This window comes from Rhamphochromis longiceps, linkage group LG3, assembly GCF_057381845.1.
Source record: "Rhamphochromis longiceps isolate RC_006_pf linkage group LG3, R_longiceps_female_GT1.1, whole genome shotgun sequence".
NCBI lineage: Eukaryota > Metazoa > Chordata > Actinopteri > Cichliformes > Cichlidae > Rhamphochromis > Rhamphochromis longiceps.
The window spans coordinates 69,591,538-69,609,660 of NC_140559.1; the positions used below are offsets into that span (position 1 = coordinate 69,591,538).

Sequence of the window (18,123 nt, forward strand, 5' to 3'; positions counted from 1 at the left end):
CCACTCACTTCAAGGCTGTATGTATTATTGTAAGGTAGACCCTACAATAGTACATACAGAGAACCCAACAATCATATGACCCCCTATGAGCAAGCACTTTGGCGACAGTGGGAAGGAAAAACTCCCTTTTTACAGGAAGAAACCTCCGGCAGAACCAGGCTCAGGTCGGGGCGGCCATCTGCTGCGACCGGTTGGGGTGAGAGAAGGAAGACGTTTGTGGTAGGTCTGATTGAAGGACTGATGTGATGGTAAGTTGTCTGCTGTTCCGCTTTGAATATTGAGAGATTAGTTGATGGATTTCAAGCCAAATTGTGCCCAAGTTTAAGACCACATTCACTGGTTGTTTTTGTTGATGTTATTGTTTTGGGCTTTTTTTCCACAAGAATTTTCTAGCTCCCCTAGAATTCTGGCCACCCAAACGATGATTGCTGCTGAGAGAGCACAAGGTTTTGTCCCCCTGTACTATTCATGTCAGTGCAGGGGGTTCTCCTTGAGAGGCCAGGGTCGAAAAAGGGATGCTTCAGAACCTCTGAGGGTGTTATGCGCTGATTTGCATCCAAGGCCAACATTTCTTTGATTAGCCTTACAAATAATGTTTGGCCATTTTCCGGTCCTCGCCTAACCTTCAGCAGTTGTTCGAGGTCATCGAGACGCTTAAGTTTTATATATCGAGTTTCCTTGGATCGATAATCTGTCTCGTATTGAAATTGTTCTTGGGTCTTAAATGTCCAGCGCTGTTCGTTGTGGTTATCCTCGATGAAATAGCTGTCAGTGTACAAGCCAGACTCTAGGAGATGATCTGGTAGCTGACCCTGAGTTTCAATTATGAATTTCAAAACGTCATAATCGTCTTCCCCAGGATAGAGAGGCACCCCTGTAGCAAGCTCCACAGCTACCAGCCCCAGAGACCACATGTCGATTGCTTCGTCGTATGGAATGCCAAGCATAACCTCAGGTGCACAATAACCAATTGTCCCCACACGGTCACCAGGAATCACTGCAGAAGCAGGACATGCGAGGCCAAAGTCTATGAGTTTGACTTTGACGGGAGACTCACTGCGGTTCACAACCATGATGTTTCCAGGTTTGAGGTCAGCATGCACTATTCCCACAGAACCCAGGTGGAACAGAGCATTTGCGAGCTGATGCAAAATTGGCCCGAGTTCTCTCATTGGGAGACCTTGGTTATTCCGGTCCCCAATGTAGTCCCACAGGCTTTGGTCGAGGAGTACGAAATTCAAGCAAATGCGCTCTCCATCGAGGAAATAGCCGTTCCATTCGACAATGTTGCACCTGTCTGGATCCAAGCGTCGTAGCTGCTCCAGGATGAAAATTTCCAGTTTTGCCTGGAGCAGAATTTCAGGGTCGCTCTTGTTGACTTTAATAGCAACGGTTTTGTTGTTTTTTGTATCGCGACATCTGGTTACCAAACCAAAGCCTCCTTCTCCAAGGAAGGCCTCTACCACGTGGTGATCTCCTAAAATGGTCCCTTCCGTTATTTGAAGATCATCTTCAGAGGCAGATGGGTTGGCTGAGGTGTTGATGTCTCTTTTTTGAGGAAATTCAACTGAGTTTTGGAAACTGCAGCTGAATTTTTGCGATCCATGACTTTTCCAGCTTGAAGGCTGCTGAGAGAGCACAAGGAGTTCTCCCCCTGTACTATTCATGTCCGTGCAGGGGGTTCTCCTTGAGAGGCCAGGGTCGAAAAAGGGATGCTTCAGAACCTCCGAGGGTGTTATGCGCTGATTTGCATCCAAGGCCAACATTTCTTTGATTAGCCTTACAAATAATGATTGGCCATTTTCCGGTCCTCGTCTAACTTTCAGCAGTTGTTCGAGGTCATCGAGACACTTAAGTTTTATCGATCGAGTTTCCTTGGATCGATAATCTGTCTCGTATTGAAATTGTTCTGGGGTCTTAAATGTCCAGCGCTGTTCGTTGTGGTTATCCTCGATGAAATCAGAATCAGAATCAGAATCAGAATACTTTATTGATCCCTGGGGGAAATTATTTTTTGTTACAGTGCTCCATTTTAAACCAACATTAAGACAAGACAGACAATACGCTAACTAAGAATAGTACAATATATACATATATATACATACATACATACATAAGTCACTTATAAATAAATATTTGGAAAAGAAACATGTGTAGTTGTAGCAGCAAACAGTGTGTTAAGTGGATGCGTTGTACAGGGAGATGGCCACAGGCAGGAATGATTTCCTGTGTCGTTCAGTGGTGCTTTTCGGTAATCTCAGTCTCTCACTGAACGAGCTCCTGTGACTGACCAACATGTCATGGAGTGGGTGGGAGGTGTTATCCAACATTGTCTTTATCTTGGACAGCATCCGCCTCTCCGACACCACCTTGAGGGAGTCCAGCTCCATCCCCACAACATTGCTGGCCTTACGGATCAGTTTATTAAGTCTGTTGGCATCTGCGACCCTCAGCCTGCTCCCCCAGCATGCAACAGCATAGAGGATCGCACTGGCCACCACAGACTCATAGAAAATCCTCAGCATTTTCTGGCAGATGTTGAAGGACCTCAGTTGCCTCAAAAAATAGAGACGACTCTGGCCCTTCCTGTAAAGTGCTGTGGTGTTTTTAGCCCAGTCCAGTTTATTGTCAATGTGTACTCCAAGGTATTTATAGTCCTCCACAATGTCAACACTGACCCCCTGGATTGAAACAGGGGTCAAGTGTTTCCTGGTCTTCCTGAAGTCCACGATCAGTTCCTTGGTCTTTGCCACGTTGAGCTGCAGATGATTCTGCTCACACCACGTGACAAAGGAGTCGACCACAGCCCGGTACTCTGTCTCATCATCCCTGCTGATGCATCCAACCACCGCAGAGTCATCAGAAAACTTCTGAAGATGGCAGGTCTCTGTGCAGTGGCTGAAGTCTGTGGTGTAGAGGGTGAAGAGGAAGGGGGAGAGGACAGTCCCCTGTGGTGCCCCTGTGTTGCTAATCACCTTGTCAGACACACACTGTGGGAGACGTACATATTGTGGTCTTCCTGTCAGGTAATCAACAATCCAGATCTCCCAAAATGGTCCCTTTAGATATTCCAAGCTCATCTGAGCCGAAGGATGGGTTGGCTGACATGGTGTAATGTGTCTGTTTGCGCTGTGGATTGGTGAGAAAACAACGGGAAAAAACAACGGAGAGCACGTCAGGGATGACGAGAAAGTGACAGGAGAAAATCCGTCCCGGTCAACCACCCAAACATCAATAACGGGAACCTTATACAGCGCTTCCCTATACCCGTCGAACTCCCGCAGGCACAAAGAAATTACGGAGGCTATCACTTATCACCTTATCAAAGATATGGCTCCCATCAACACTGTGCAAAACGAGCGATTTAGGAAAATGATCAACACCCTAGACAAACGTTACACAGTGCCGTCCCGCAACTATTTTTCTATTGTTGCACTACCTGCTCTATACACGCAGTGTCGAGCAACGGTGGAGACGGAATTTCAAGCAGTACAACATTTTGCGGCAACAACAAAACGTGAGACATTTGTTGTTTTTATGTTTATTTATTGTTTTTATGTTCAGTCTCAACTGTTATGAAGTTGATGTGCAGTTAATAAGCGCAATAAATATTTATACTGGAAAAGAAAATCGTTGCCCCTGGTGAGAGGCGGCGGGCTGGGGTGGGTATTCTAATATCCCCTCGGCTTGCTGCCGGTACGTTGGGGTTTTTCCCGGTGGACGAGAGGGTTTGTTCCCTGCGCCTTAGGGTCGGGGAACGGGTCCTGACTGTCATCTGCGCTTATGCGCCAAGTGGCAGTTCAGAGTACCCAGCCTTCTTAGAGTCCCTGGGGGGGGGGGGGGGGGGGGGGGGGGGGGGGCGGTGCTGGAAGGTGCTCCACCTGGAGACTCTGTTGTCCTGCTGGGAGACTTCAATGCTCACGTGGGTAACGACAGCGAGACCTGGAGGGGCGTGATTGGGAGGAACGGCCTCCCTGATCTGAACCCGAGCGGTGCTTTGTTATTGGACTTCTGTGCTAATCACAGGTTGGCCATAACGAACACCCTGTTCGAACATAAGAGTGTCCATAAGTGCACGTGGCACCAGGACGCTCTAGGCCGTGGGTCGATGATCGATTTTGTAATCGTATCACCAGACCTGCGACCACATGTTCTGGACACTCGGGTAAAGAGAGGGGCTGAGCTGTCAACTGATCACCGCCTGGTGGTGAGTTGGATCAGGTGGCGGGGGAGGACGCTGGACAGACCTGGTGCACCTAAACGCGTAGTGAGGGTGTGCTGGGAACGTCTAGCAGAGGCCCCAGTCCGCGAGATGTTCAACGCACACCTCCGGCAGGGCTTCAACAGCATTCCGAGGGAGACTGGGGACATTGAGTCCGAATGGACCATGTTCAGCGTCTCCATTGCCGAAGCTGCTGCATTGAGCTGCGGCCGCAAGGTGGTTGGTGCCTGCCGTGGTGGTAATCCCCGAACCAAATGGTGGACACCAGAGGTGAAGGGAGCCACCAGGCTGAAGAAGGAGTCCTATCGGGCTTGGTTAGCCTGTGGGACTCCGGAGGCAGCCGACAGGTATCGACAGGCCAAGCGGAATGCGGCTCGGGCAGTGGCTGAAGCAAAAACTCGGGTGTGGGAGGAGTTCGGAGAGGCCATGGAAAAAGACTTTTGGACTGCCTCGAAGAGATTCTGGCAAACCGTCAGGCGTCTCAGGAGGGGAAAGCGGTGCTCTACCTGCACTGTGTATAGTGCTGGCGGAGCGCTGCTGACATCGACTGAGAAAATTGTCAGGCGGTGGAAGGAATACTTCGAGGACCTCGTTAATCCCACTGACACGTCTTCCGAGGAGGAAGCAGAGTCTGGGGATGAGGGGAATGACCTGCCAATTTCTGGGGGCGAGGTCACTGAGGCAGTTAAACAACTCCTTGGTGGCAGAGCCCCTGGTGTTGATGAGGTCCGCCCCGAGTTCCTGAAGGCTCTGGACGTTGTAGGGCTGTCCTGGTTGACACGCCTCTGCAATGTTGCGTGGAGATCAGGGGCAGTACCTGTGGACTGGCAGACCGGGGTGGTGGTCCCCATCTTTAAGAAGGGGGACCGGAGAGTGTGTTCCAACTACAGGGGGATCACACTCCTCAGCCTGCCTGGGAAAGTCTATGCCAGGGTGCTGGAAAGGAGAGTTCGTCCGCTAGTCTGACCTCGGATACAGGAGGAACAATGCGGTTTTCGTTCTGGTCGCGGAACACTGGACCAGCTCTTTATCCTCTCGAGGATACTTGAGGGTGCATGGGAGTTTGCCCAACCAGTCTACATGTGTTTTGTGGACTTGGAGAAGGCATTCGACCGTGTCCCTCGGGGTGTCCTGTGGGAGGTGTTGCGGGAGTATGGGGTGTCTGGCCCATTGCTACAACCGTTGCAAGAGCTTGGTTCGCATTGCCGGCAATAAGTCGGACTCGTTCCCGGTGGGTGATGGGCTCCGCCAGGGCTGCCCTTTGTCTCCGGTTCTGTTCATAATTTTTATGGACAGGATTTCTAGGCACAGCCAAGTGGCGGAGGGCTTTCGCTTTGGTGGCCTCAGAATCTCATCTCTGATTTTTGCGGATGATGTGGTTCTGTTGGCTTCATCGGGTGAGGGCCTCCAGCTCGCACTGGAACGGTTCGCAGCCGAGTGTGAAGCAGCAGGAATGAGGATCAGCACCTCCAAATCCGAGGCCATGGTTCTCAGCCGGAAAAGGGTGGAGTGCCCACTCCCGGTCGGGGATGAGTTCCTGCCCCAAGTGGAGGAGTTCAAGTATCTCGGGGTCTTGTTCGCGAGTGATGGGAGAAAGGAGCCGGAGATCGACAGACGGATTGGGGCTGCAGCTGCAGTAATGCGGACGCTGCACCGGTCCGTCGTGGTGAAGAGGGAGCTGAGTGTAAAAGCGAAGCTCTCAATTTACCGGTCGATCTACGTCCCTACCCTCACCTATGGCCACGAGCTGTGGGTAGTGACCGAAAGAACGAGATCGCGGATACAAGCGGCAGAAATGAGCTTCCTCCGAAGGGTGGCTGGCCTCTCCCTTAGAGATAGGGTGAGAAGTTCGGCCATCCAGGAGGGGCTCAGAGTAGAGCAGCTGCTGCTCCACATCGAAAGGAGCCAGCTGAGGTGGTTCGGGCATCTGACAAGGATGCCCCCTGGGCGCCTCCTGGGTGGGGTGTTCCAGGCATGTCCCACCAGGAGGAGGCCCCGGGGCAGACCCAGGACACGCTGGAGAGATTATATCTCTCGGCTGGCCTGGGAACGCCTTGGTATTCCCCCGGATAAGCTGGAGGAGGTGGCTGGGGAGAGGGAGGTCTGGGCCTCTTTGCTTAGGCTGCTGCCCCCGCGACCCGGCCTCGGATAAAGCGGATGAAGATGGATGGATGGATGGAAGAAAATCGTGAGAGAATCATGATCTCAATTCTAAGCCAAAAAATCGTGATTCTCATTTTATGCAAAATCGTGCTGCCCTAAATCAGATCATCATCCATTGTACGTAAAACGTACAGCTTATTGCACCAGCAGCATCTGCTCTTATATAACTATCATTAGCTTACATTTTTAAGTGTTTCAGGTATGTGCTAACTAAAAATAAAGACAAGATGATAGTTTATTAAATTTTAATGAAATTTGCAGATTGTTTCGGTGAAGTTTAATAAACTCAGCCGTCTGCTCCTTGCTATCTAAAATATAACAGGACACCGGAGTATATTCTCCAGCATCTCACACTTCTGATAATCAGTTGTCTGCTTGACGTTTACTCAGCTGTGTAAAAACTATAACTTTAATCTTAGCCAAACCGATTTGCTCAGGAACAAATAAAATACTAAAAAAAGCCAAACAATAACATTTTTAAGTTATCTAAGTGACTTATATCATGTTTAACCTGAGTAGCGAAAGACGGCGGTGGGTTTGAAAACGATTTGCCGGGATTCCGGTGTTCTCACCGGCTCTAATGAGCCTTGCTCCCGGCTAGCTATCGAGCTAGTGACTAACAGACGTCTCTGAAAACGTCGGAGCGCTTTTGAAATATGTGGTGTCTTGATAAACTGAGCAGATATTTGAGGTTTACACAGCTACACTCTCGCCTGAAAACATGTTAAACGTTTATTTTGTGACCCAGAAAGAATAATAAGAGTAATATTAAAACTAACTAGCTGCCGCCATTGTTGGAAACTGAGCTGGGCTGCGCTATGAATTCTGGGACACAGCTTCTTCTTCTTCGGGGTTTAACGGCAGCTGGCATCCTTGTACATGCAGTGCTGCCATCTTCTGTTTCAGTCCGTTATTACACTCTTAAATCCTACTACTTATTCCTGCGTCTTTTGTGATCTTACAAAGCTTCAAACGACGATTTTGATAGTCGACGTAATCGTGACTAGTCGACTAATCGTGGCAGCCCTAGTGTGCATCAGACTTTTGCCCCCCTCTTCTTTGTCACTCCAATGTTCTCAGCTCAGGCTGCATAGGAAGCTGGCATTTCTCTTGCCGGGCTTATTAAAGCCTGTGCTTTAGAGCTCTGGAGGGGGGCTAACACTCGAGGGGGACATGACAGTCATTGGCAGCGACAGCAGTTTAGTGACAGCTTCCTAATGTCAACAGTCACATGGACAGGTAAACATCTAAACGGATAGAAGAGAGGTGGATGGAGAGAGACAGGGAAGGTCAGACGTTGTGGATGAACTCAGCGTGCGGTTCCTGCGTCTTCTTTCCCTGCGCCGTGCAGCTGCTTCAGTGGGAATAAATCCTCATTAGGATGGAAATGGGAAGGCAGACTAACAGAGACAGCTGCTGGAAATGAGTGGGAGTAAAAACGAGATGGAGATGAGGGAGTAGATGATCAAACCTTCAACGTTTTCAACTTTTTTTTCTCTTTTTTTTAACATCCGTTGGGCTCCCAGACGGCCAATCAGTCCTTCTGTCTGTAAAGACTGACAGTAGCTGCTTTTTACTTCTCATCCCTCCCTTCTTTGCACCTTTCAAAACCAACTCTCGTCTTTACTGCAGGGCTCTAGACTAACTTTTTGCCATGGGCGTACCGGTACGCCTAACTTTAAAAAGTTAGGCGCACACAAATTTTATAATAATTGATATAATATAATGTGTTTTTCTGGATACACTGTGCTTTTTCAGCATTCAAATATTGATGACACCGTGTCAGAGCACTGGCTATGAATTTCAGAAGGATCAGGCCTTAACTTAACAGAAAAGTTAGCAATAGTTCTTTTCCTGTTACAGCTACATCCACTTCTGTCGTGCCTAGGCTGCTCACTAGGGCTAAGTATCATCACTGATTTCTATAATCCATTCGATTCCGGTTTTCAAAGTCCCGATTCGATTCAACTTAGCCTCAGACAGTCAGAAATATTATAACTCTGATCATTTATCAGTACTGACTTCATCAGAATTGTGAACATCACAGCAGATGCCTTTGTGTGAAAGTAACTGAGAATAAAACACAGAAAAACATGAAGGAGATTTTCCTGGTCTGGCTTTTTATAGCAGATAACCTTAAAAATATTCTACAATGTTCTGCATATGAAGTTTAAATTTCTTCAGTATTGAACAACAGAAAAAATAGGCTTTCTTGTCCGAGGTCATTTAAGTGAAAAAAAGAAAAAGACAGCAGCCACAGCGCTGTAAACAACGGTAGACTGGTGGGTAATAAGCGAATGAATAATACAGAAAACAGAGATTGGAGACGGGAAACTGTTCTTGAAGTACAGAGACAGATAGAGAGAGAGCTAGCTGTGCATGGAGTGTGATTTTAATAGTCGTGGAAGCAAAACAGCAAAATTAATGACATTGATCAAATGTGAAGCGCAGTTTGCTGCTTCTTTTGCTGCTGGCTCTGAATTTTGGTTGGAGAGACAAAACCTGCAGCTCAGAATCAGCGCAAGAAGACGTAATCGCAGCGCGGACCGGACGCATCAGGATCGCTAAGCTCCGAGAGCGTGTCCGTCTACGAGCCGTCGGGTGAGAAAGCCGAGAAAGACAAAGTTGATTCTGATGTGTCGGGTCCGTTCTGTATTTACGTCTTTGTGTGGAATCAGTGTACCTGCTCTCATTTACACGGATTCGCATTTGCGACCAAATTGGTTGCACTCTAGAGCCCTGTTACTTGATGAAAGTTGGTTTTGCAGAGTTAATCTTGCAGCTCAGCCACAGCATAGCCCTCAGCAACCAAGAGCATGCTAGCGGGCCGTTGTTATTATGTTATTACTGTGCTTTTCGGAAAATAAGGCACTCTAAAAATCAGTCCTTTGATTTTTCTGGAAATCGACAGTGCTCCTTATAATCCGGTTTGCCTTATGTCTCTACCAGCTTTGCACATCTACAGACTGAAATCTTTGCCCATTCTTCTTTGCAAAACAGCTCCAGCTCAGTCAGATTAGATGGACAGCGTTTGTGAACAGCAGTTTTCAGATCTTGCCACAGATTCTTGATTGGATTTAGATCTGGACTTTGACTGGGCCATTCTAACACATGGATATGTTTGCTTTTAAACCACTCCATTGTTGCCCTGGCTTTATGTTTAGGGTCGTTGTCCTGCTGGAAGGTGAATCTCCGCCCCAGTCTCAAGTCTTTTGCAGACTCCAAGAGGTTTTCTTCCAAGATCGCCCTGTATTTGGCTCCATCCATCTTCCCATCAACTCTGACCAGCTTCCCTGTCCCTGCTGAAGAGAAGCACCCCCAGAGCATGATGCTGCCACCACCATATTTGACAGTGGGGCTGGTGTGTTCAGAGTCATGTGCAGTGTTAGTTTTCCACACAGAGCATTTTGCATTTTGGTCTCATCTGACCAGAGCACCTTCTTCCACATGTTTGCTGTGTCCCCCACATGGCTTGTGGCAAACTGCAAACGGGACTTCTTATGGTTTCTGTTAACAATGGCTTTCTTCTTGCCACTCTTCCATAAAGGCCAACTTTGTGCAGTGCACGACTAATAGTTGTCCTATGGACAGATTCCCCCACCTGAGCTGTGGATCTCTGCAGCTCGTCCAGAGTCACCATGGGCCTCTTGGCTGCATTTCTGATCAGCGCTCTCCTTGTTCGGCCTGTGAGTTTAGGTGGACGGCCTTGTCTTGGTAGGTTTACAGTTGTGCCATACTCCTTCCATTTCTGAATGATCGCTTGAACAGTGCTCCGTGGGACGTTGTTTCTTTTTGTAGCCTAAGCCTGCTTTAAATTTCTCAGTAACTTTATCCCTGACCTGTCTGGTGTGTTCTTTGGACTTCATGGTGTTGTTGCTCCCAATATTCTCTTAGACAACCTCTGAGGCCGTCACAGAGCAGCTGTATTTGTACTGACATTAGATTACACACAGGTGCACTCTGTTTAATCATTAGCACTCATCAGGCAACGTCTATGGGCAACTGACTGCACTCAGACCAAAGGGGGCTGAACACACACCCCACTTTGCAGTTATTTATTTGTAAAAAATGTTTGGAATCATGTCTGATTTTCGTTCCATTTCTCACGTGTGCACCACTTTGTGTTGGTCTTTCACGTGGAATTCCAATAAAATTGATTCATGTTTGTGGCTGTAATGTGACAAAATGGGGAAAAGTTCAAGGGGGCCGAATACTTTTGCAAGCCACTGTATGAATCCTGGTTGTGTTTACTGATTTGGAAACGATTTTATGTGCACGGCACTCGAAAATCTGTCAAATGTTTTAGTACGACTTTGCTAAGCTACGAAGCCGCACCGCTTGATGGATTGTTGGAGCATTACGGCTATCGTAGGCAGGAGCCCCGCGGAGTGATACGTACTGTGCTTCAACATAATATCACTGTACTGTGTGTTTGTTTAACCTCTTTTTAAGTTTTGTGGATATTATACATGGTTGTGCTGAGGATATGTCGGCCAGTTTCCACTGGAAATGCCTTTTGGTTAAACTGTCAGCGAGGAATTTGCATTTGCAGTGTTACATTTTTATATAAGTTTAATGCACATGAAAAGCAGCTGCTTATTTAAGTGAAAATACATTGATTGGTTTTTTTTTTTTTGCACAAATGAAGTGGAGTTGTAAAGTATTTTGTCTCGTGTCAGTTATATCGTTATCGCACATTTTCAAATTTATATCGTGATGAATATTTTTGGCCATATCGCCCTGCTCTACTTCTACAACACGCCTTGTGTAGATGAGTTAGTGAGGCAAACTGATCAGTGTCTGTTGAGTGTTTGGTTTTGTGAACGGCCTCTTTAATGCACGAGGGTGTGACCATCCACATCCTTGTATCTGTCCACTGTCAGCCATTCATTTTGTGCAAATCTGGCCAAGTCTTCCAAGTGTGCGTGTTTTTTTTCCTTCTGACCAGATGCAGCTTTCTGCAACATCACTTTAATGTCCTTATACTGATCACCACACTGTGTATGTGCACTAAAACAGCAATCATTTCACTGCTCCTTTGTAGTGACAGGTTACAAAACGTCATTAGATGCTGCATGGCTGTACAAGATAGACTTTGGTTAGCAACAACTCTCTGAGGCCTTTACTGTGAAACAGAACGCTGTCTTATCCGGCTAACTTCAAGGTTTAATGTGGGATTTTTTTGTAATCCAAGACATAATGCCAGGTCAACTCATGCTTTGAACCTAATCTGCTCCAGAGCAAATCATGTTCCAAATGAGAGATCAACAGGTAGAAAATCACAACCTACTAACCAGTAAGACCGAAAAAGAACAAAATAAATAAAATCCCCGATCCTGGAAGGTCCCTCAGACCGCTGTGTGCAGAGAGTAGGAGTGTAAAATCTTTCAGCAGAGTCTGATGTCTTTGTCTTTCCATGATGAGCAACAATAATGAACATAGATTCTCTACAACAACTTTATTGTTTTGGAAGTATTAATATATGATCCCAAAACTTCTACATTTAACCTTTTAATCAGACCAGCAAAAATCTAGTATTGAATCTTAGCACAGTCATAAAAAACTATTTGCTAAAAGCATTTTTGCAGCTGAATATTTTAAATTACAGTTAGGATCACTGGTTGGCTGTTTCACCTGTAAGACATTAAAATAACATGCTAAGGTTTAATAGTCTATAAAGAATACACTCTGAGGCCTGGGCAGTGTTGTGCTAATAAGAGAAGGTTTGTGTGTGCAGTGAAACAGTAATTTTTTTATTTCATAATTTATTGATATGTTTGATCCTTTCTGAGCTGCGTTAATGAAGCAGTCATTAGAGCACCATGTCCGCTAGAATAGTTCTGTAGTTTGATGCTTGAGTCGTTGCAGACTTGTTGAAACTCCCTCACCCGTCAAAGCAGCGTCTTTGTTATTCGAGTCCAGCAGATGGCAGTGTTTCACTGTCTGACGGCTGTCTGAAGCTTCAGCTGGATTATCCGTTTAAATGAGATCGTTTTATAAAACTTACAACAACAGGCCTGAACCTGCTCAGCTCCAAAGAGCTGGCTAAACGATGGGGCATGTTCAGAATCTTCCTGAAGTTTAACAATTTCCCAAAAAGCTCCACAAAGTGAATTTTCATATAAGACAAGAAGGAAAGAACAGGGTGTGACGTGGAAGGGGCCCTCTGGCAAACAAATTACTGCTTTTATTAAGTTACAAAACTCGCAGTCTTGTTCACGAGTGATCAGAGAAGGGAACAGGAGATGGACAGATGGATCGGTGCTGCGGCTGCAGACTCTTCACCAGTCCCTCTTTACCAGTCGATTTACGTCCTTACCCTCTGTCACAACGGGACTGAACGGACTCACGCGTAGGCTCTGAGTAGGGAACAATAAAGGTTTTTTATTTACAGAAGCACCAGGTGATCTATTTACACAGTGGGGAAAAGACGGGTTCCGGGAATCCACACACGAACAGGAGGGGGGAAAGACACTTGCAGTCCACACACGCTCCAAAGTCCTCACTCCATCCACGCTCCACGCTCCTCTTCACACTCCACAAGAAACACAAAAGCTCGCTCCAATCCTCACACACTTGATCGCTCAGGTAACACAGGGGCAGGTCCAGGGAAATCTATTCACAGAGATGCAAAAGGTTACTGTAAGAAGATCGCTAGGGAAACACGAGAACGAACTGAGCTGGGGTTAACACTGACGAGAGTCGGCAACGGTCCAGCGACGAGAAATACAGGGCTGCCATCTTATAAGGGGACTGGAACACTGTTGGGTGATGAGCCACAGGTGTCACCAGGTGCGTGGGCCAAGGGCAGGAGCCCACAGATGAGCTCCGCCCAGGCAGTGAGAGAAGGAGGGAGGGAGAGAGCGGGGACAAAATCAAAACAAAAAAACACATGTAGCCACACTGAGGCGACCGGGTAGACACAGGGACCCTGACACCCTCGCCTTTTTCACAAATGTCATGTATGAAAATCTATAATAACTCCAGTTATACGGATATCAATATCCTCATAAGTGAGGATACTGATAAACTGATTTGAACTTTTACTGATTTCTGTTTAGATATAAATTGATTCAAAGTGGTCAGATATGCAGATTCTGACCTTTCCTCTGGCAAATATATAAACTCACTGAAAACAGTTTGACTTTTCAGAGAGTTTCCTATCTATCTGTATTTTTACTTTAATAGTTAAGCACGATTAACATTTAGGAAACAAAAATAAACAAGTTAATAAATGAAATGAAATAATACTGATTTATATATTCACTCTGTTTACTTTTTCGATATAGAAATACAATGAAGACTTCCATGTTCCTGCTGGTGGCGCTCTCTGGCACTGTGCTCTGCATGACTAACGGACGTGTTCAGAAAACCAGCAGATCATCAACATGATCCCACAAGGGGGATGTGATGATCTGATAGCAAACAGAGATAATAATGGTAACTGTAAGCGCAAGAATACCTTTATCATTGGTGACTTTAATCAAGTTAGAACAATTTGTGATCCAAGCAATTGTATCAATGCAAATAGAAATCTTTATAAAAGCCCCACAGACGTGCACATTCTGTATTGTAAACTGCTGGGACAAACAACGATACCCATTGTACATCCAGATACAGATGAAAAGGCGTATTGTAATTGCATGTGATAAAATCAATACTTTCCTTCAGCCTGTGCACTTTGAATGTTGCTCTTGAGTTGAGAGATGCTGTGAGCTTGCTGCCATCTTTAAACATCACTTCATGATGCTGGTTTAGATGCTTTATAAGACTTTGTTACGTTTCTTAAACAGTGATGAAAATAATAAAGAGGAAATATGAGAGAAGTGATTTTCAGTGAATGTTGAAAAAAATCCCACAACAACAAAAACGATGGCAACATTGCTACACTTTGCTTTCTTAGCTTGCATATTGTACATTTTCACAGTTGTTTCTGATTGGCTCCATCTTCTCTCGTTGTCACAGCTGTTGCTCAACTTTCAGCACTCATTCAATTAAAAAAACAACAAACAAAAAAACCAAGCTGCTGCTGGTAAGGTTGGCATTCTTGCAAGACTCAGTAACACAAAACAAATAAAAAAATGCACATCCCATGTTTATCCCATGTGATTCCAGGCTGAGTTTATGCATTTATGCTTATTTGTTTATAAAATATTATAAGCTGGTCTGAGGTCATTTGTTACTAAAGAAAAACAAACAAACACTGTGTCATTATTTAATCCACTAAAACTAAGACACAATGCAGAAGCAGTGTGTGAAAACTAAGTGCACCTTCACTGGTGTAGCATCTGCCTTAGAAACAATGAAGTCAAATGAAACTGTTGAATCATCTCTATGTGCTAAAGGCTCATTTTAATGCAGCATTAATCACGTTGCTTTAACAGTGCTGCATTTTAATAATGTTTATCACGTTCTTTGTAGATTTTAATTATCACCATCGTCGCTGTGAGAACATGTCTGGTTGGAGCAGGCGGCACTCAGGGATCATGTTGTGTGGAAGAAGAGTCATGTGATTGTTTTTTTTAAAGATTTATTTCTATGAGTGCACAGAGTGTGAAACAGAAAGATAGGATCGACAGAGAAAGCTGATCATGTCTGTTGTGACACCTGCAATCTCTGACTAGAGTTTTAGGTTCTGTCAGGCAGCTAACACAAAGAAAGCCTGGCTTCATTGTACAAATACAACTTACATATACAACACATGACATATTACACACAGTCATTATTTATTCAACAAAAACTAAGCCAGATGCAGTTTTTGGATTTTATTTCAAAATGTTCTTATTCTGATTGTTTACTTAATATATTTAGACACATTTGGTTTATTTCTATAAAAATGATATTTTACACAAAACTTCAAACAGCTGCCTGCAAACATGGCTCTTTATTGTAAAGCCAGGTATGAACAACAACCTGCAGCTGCATGCTGTTGTGCTCATTGGTGTCACATTAGGTTCTGAACCACAAACAGAGAAGTTTCTTAGAACTGCTGGGCTAGTGATGTAGGTGTTGATGCAAATGATGGCTTAGGGTGGTGCTACGACAGTGTATAAAAACTGAAGCTCCCAGAGCCAAGTGTTATTTGTTCTTCCGTAACTGAGGTGAACTATAACCTGCTCAGGTAGAATTTAATAACAGCGTGTCTGAACTGCTCGTCTCCAGGCTTCACGTCTCATTCTGTAAGAACTTGTTGTTTGTTTATTAACTTTTTAGAAACAACAGACTTTTGTATACTTCCAAGAAAGAGGGAGAACTTACTCTTCTGCCACACTCACGTTCATCTTTATCTGTCATCAGTTCAGATAAAAGCATCACTGATTATTCTGAACACTGTTTTAAAGCTTCTGCGTCACTCTGATTTCTTCTTAAAGTTGGCAGACAGGATTGTGAAGAAGGACATAGTGGATCCCCCCTTTTAATGAGCATATTATCTGTGAACACTGAATACAAACAACCTAAATGCTCATTAAAGAAGCAGGTTGGCTCATAAAGTGCTCTGTACTTGTTTTATGCAAGTGCTGTTTCTGGAAACAACCACCATCTGTAACCAACACAGGACTTATTGAGCTGTCAGGTGTGCAGACAACATGGCACATTTTGGGAACACCTATAGTTGATGTCTTAATTATGAAAATAGCTACTATGTAGTTGATGCTTCCTGTTCTGCCAGAGCAGGTGCAGCCTTTGTGGAAGTGGGTTCCACTGGACCAGCGTCTGTGAACGATCCATTGTGGGTGATTTTTTTTTTGACCTTACATCTGTGTGTAAGGACCAACCACAACCATCTAAAATCTTTGCATGTTATTTTATCTTCTGTGTAAGAAGTACACAGCATACCCTGATGATCAGCTTCAAGGGTTCTCAGTGTAGGATGCATACAGTATGTCATGCTGAAATATAGAGCACTTACAATAGAACCCACTAGAAACCAATTATTTTAGCCTGGTTCCTTAAATCTATGGCATTTTTCCCATGCTGACTGATATGCTGCTCAGTGTCTTTTGCTGTCTGTCATGATCCTGGGCCATGTTGGCCCAGCATTCTTAGTTTTCGTATGTTTTGTGTGTTGTTCTTTATTTATGCCATGGTTTCTGTTAAGATGTTCCTTATTTGATTACCTCCTGTGTGCCCCTCTGTTTATCTGTGAGCCCTCGTTTCCCCTCTTTGTGTTTTATTCCATGTTTTCCCAGCCCGTTATGTCCGTGCTCTCCCCGTGCTGTCTCCTCCTCTCTGAACCTCTGTGTACTTCCTGTTTTACTTTGACAGTCTCCCGTCAGTGTTGCGTTCACTCCTGCCGTGTCTTGTTATGATTATCAGTGTCACCTGTGTTCCCCGTGTGCTCCCACTTCCCTCGTTAACCCTCTGTGTATTTATGTCTGCGTCTCCCTCAGTTCTGTGTCGCGTTCTCCCTCATTCATGGCCGTGTGTTTCTCTGTGTATTACGTTATAGTTTCCTCGTTTAGGTTGTATGGTTTCTCTCTCCAGCAATAAAGCTGTGTTTTGAGTTCATTCCTGCCTCCGTGAGCTTGCGTTTGGGTCCTCATCCTGCCTGCACACAGCCGCAACCATGACAGTCTGCTTTTAAATCAGATGTCACTCTGAACATAAACACAAGCCACAGCAGCCCAGCTGTCTTAGCTGAGTACAAGGATACATTTACTCTCTTTGTGTAAAATATTGTGATGATTTTACATTATATTAGGCAGGCAGCTGCCCAAATTAAACCGTGACTATTAGCAGTTTGGTTATTTTGAACGCCTCGGCTGGAAAAAATTCAAAATGGTTTGTAAGGTTGGCCACAGCTTTGTATGTAAAGGGGAGTTAGAAGATTGCTTCATATTTTAAGATTGATTAAGATTAATTAATATTTTTAATTGTTTTATTTTACATCTCACCTTTTACACTGCATTGAGTTGCTGCCATGTGATTGGCTGAGTGTACATCGTTCTTTGTTTCAAAATGGACTTAATGCTTGGTTGAACAGTTGTGATGTTTATCTCCTTTAGATTTATTTTTTATTGTCATGATGAAAAATGGTTTGTTGGTTCATACCTATGAAGTTACAGTGTTTCTGAAAAGCCTAAAAAGATGAATTGTTACCATAGTAAACTTCAAAACAGACTTTATTATATGATATAGTTATAAAATTGGATAAAAATTTACTTCAGCATAATATAAAATAATGTGTTGTCACTATGTATGCATTGGTCAACTTTCAGATCTATGAAGTTCAGCTCCCCCAGCTGTGTCTCCCTTCTGTGGCCCATTCCCTCATTGCTACCCTGTGTATTTAAGCCCTGTGTTTTCCCACGCTTGGTGTCGCGTCGTACCCTCAGACCCTGCCTGTGTGTTCCTGCTTGGTTTCATGGTTTGGTTTCTGTTTTTGTTTCATGCCAGCAATAAAAGCTGTGGTTTTAGTTACATTTCGTCTCGGAGTCCTGCATTTGGATCCACATTTCCACCTGCCCGCACTCAGAGCCCTGACATCAGCATAATATAAAATAATGTGTTTTCCCGATACCTGATTTTTAGCACTATGTATGCATTGGTCAACTTTCAGATCTATGAAGTTCAGCTCAGTTATCTATGTTTTCATTTTTAGTTTCCATTTGCATTTAGATGCACGGCCGATTCTCTGATGTGTGATCTGTTTCTACCTGTGCTGATGCTAGCAGGACTAAAGCTGATCAAGCAGCAGTAAATATGTGAAGCAAGGCTGAAGGATACACTCATAAAAT

At 44.8% G+C, this 18,123-nt stretch overlaps 1 protein-coding gene across 1 annotated transcript in view; it reads right to left on the minus strand.

Annotated features, from left to right (window-relative positions):
• Positions 1-398: 398 nt before the first annotated feature.
• Positions 399-18,123, minus strand: part of LOC146676579 (uncharacterized) — an 86,331-nt gene continuing 68,606 nt past the window's right edge. Inside the window, exons 2-3 of the mRNA XM_085401209.1 lie at positions 15,661-15,672; positions 399-1,648 (exon numbers count right to left, since the gene is read on the minus strand). Coding sequence (XP_085257335.1) covers positions 399-1,648; positions 15,661-15,672 — 1,262 coding nt within the window. The remainder of the gene's footprint in view (positions 1,649-15,660; positions 15,673-18,123) is intronic.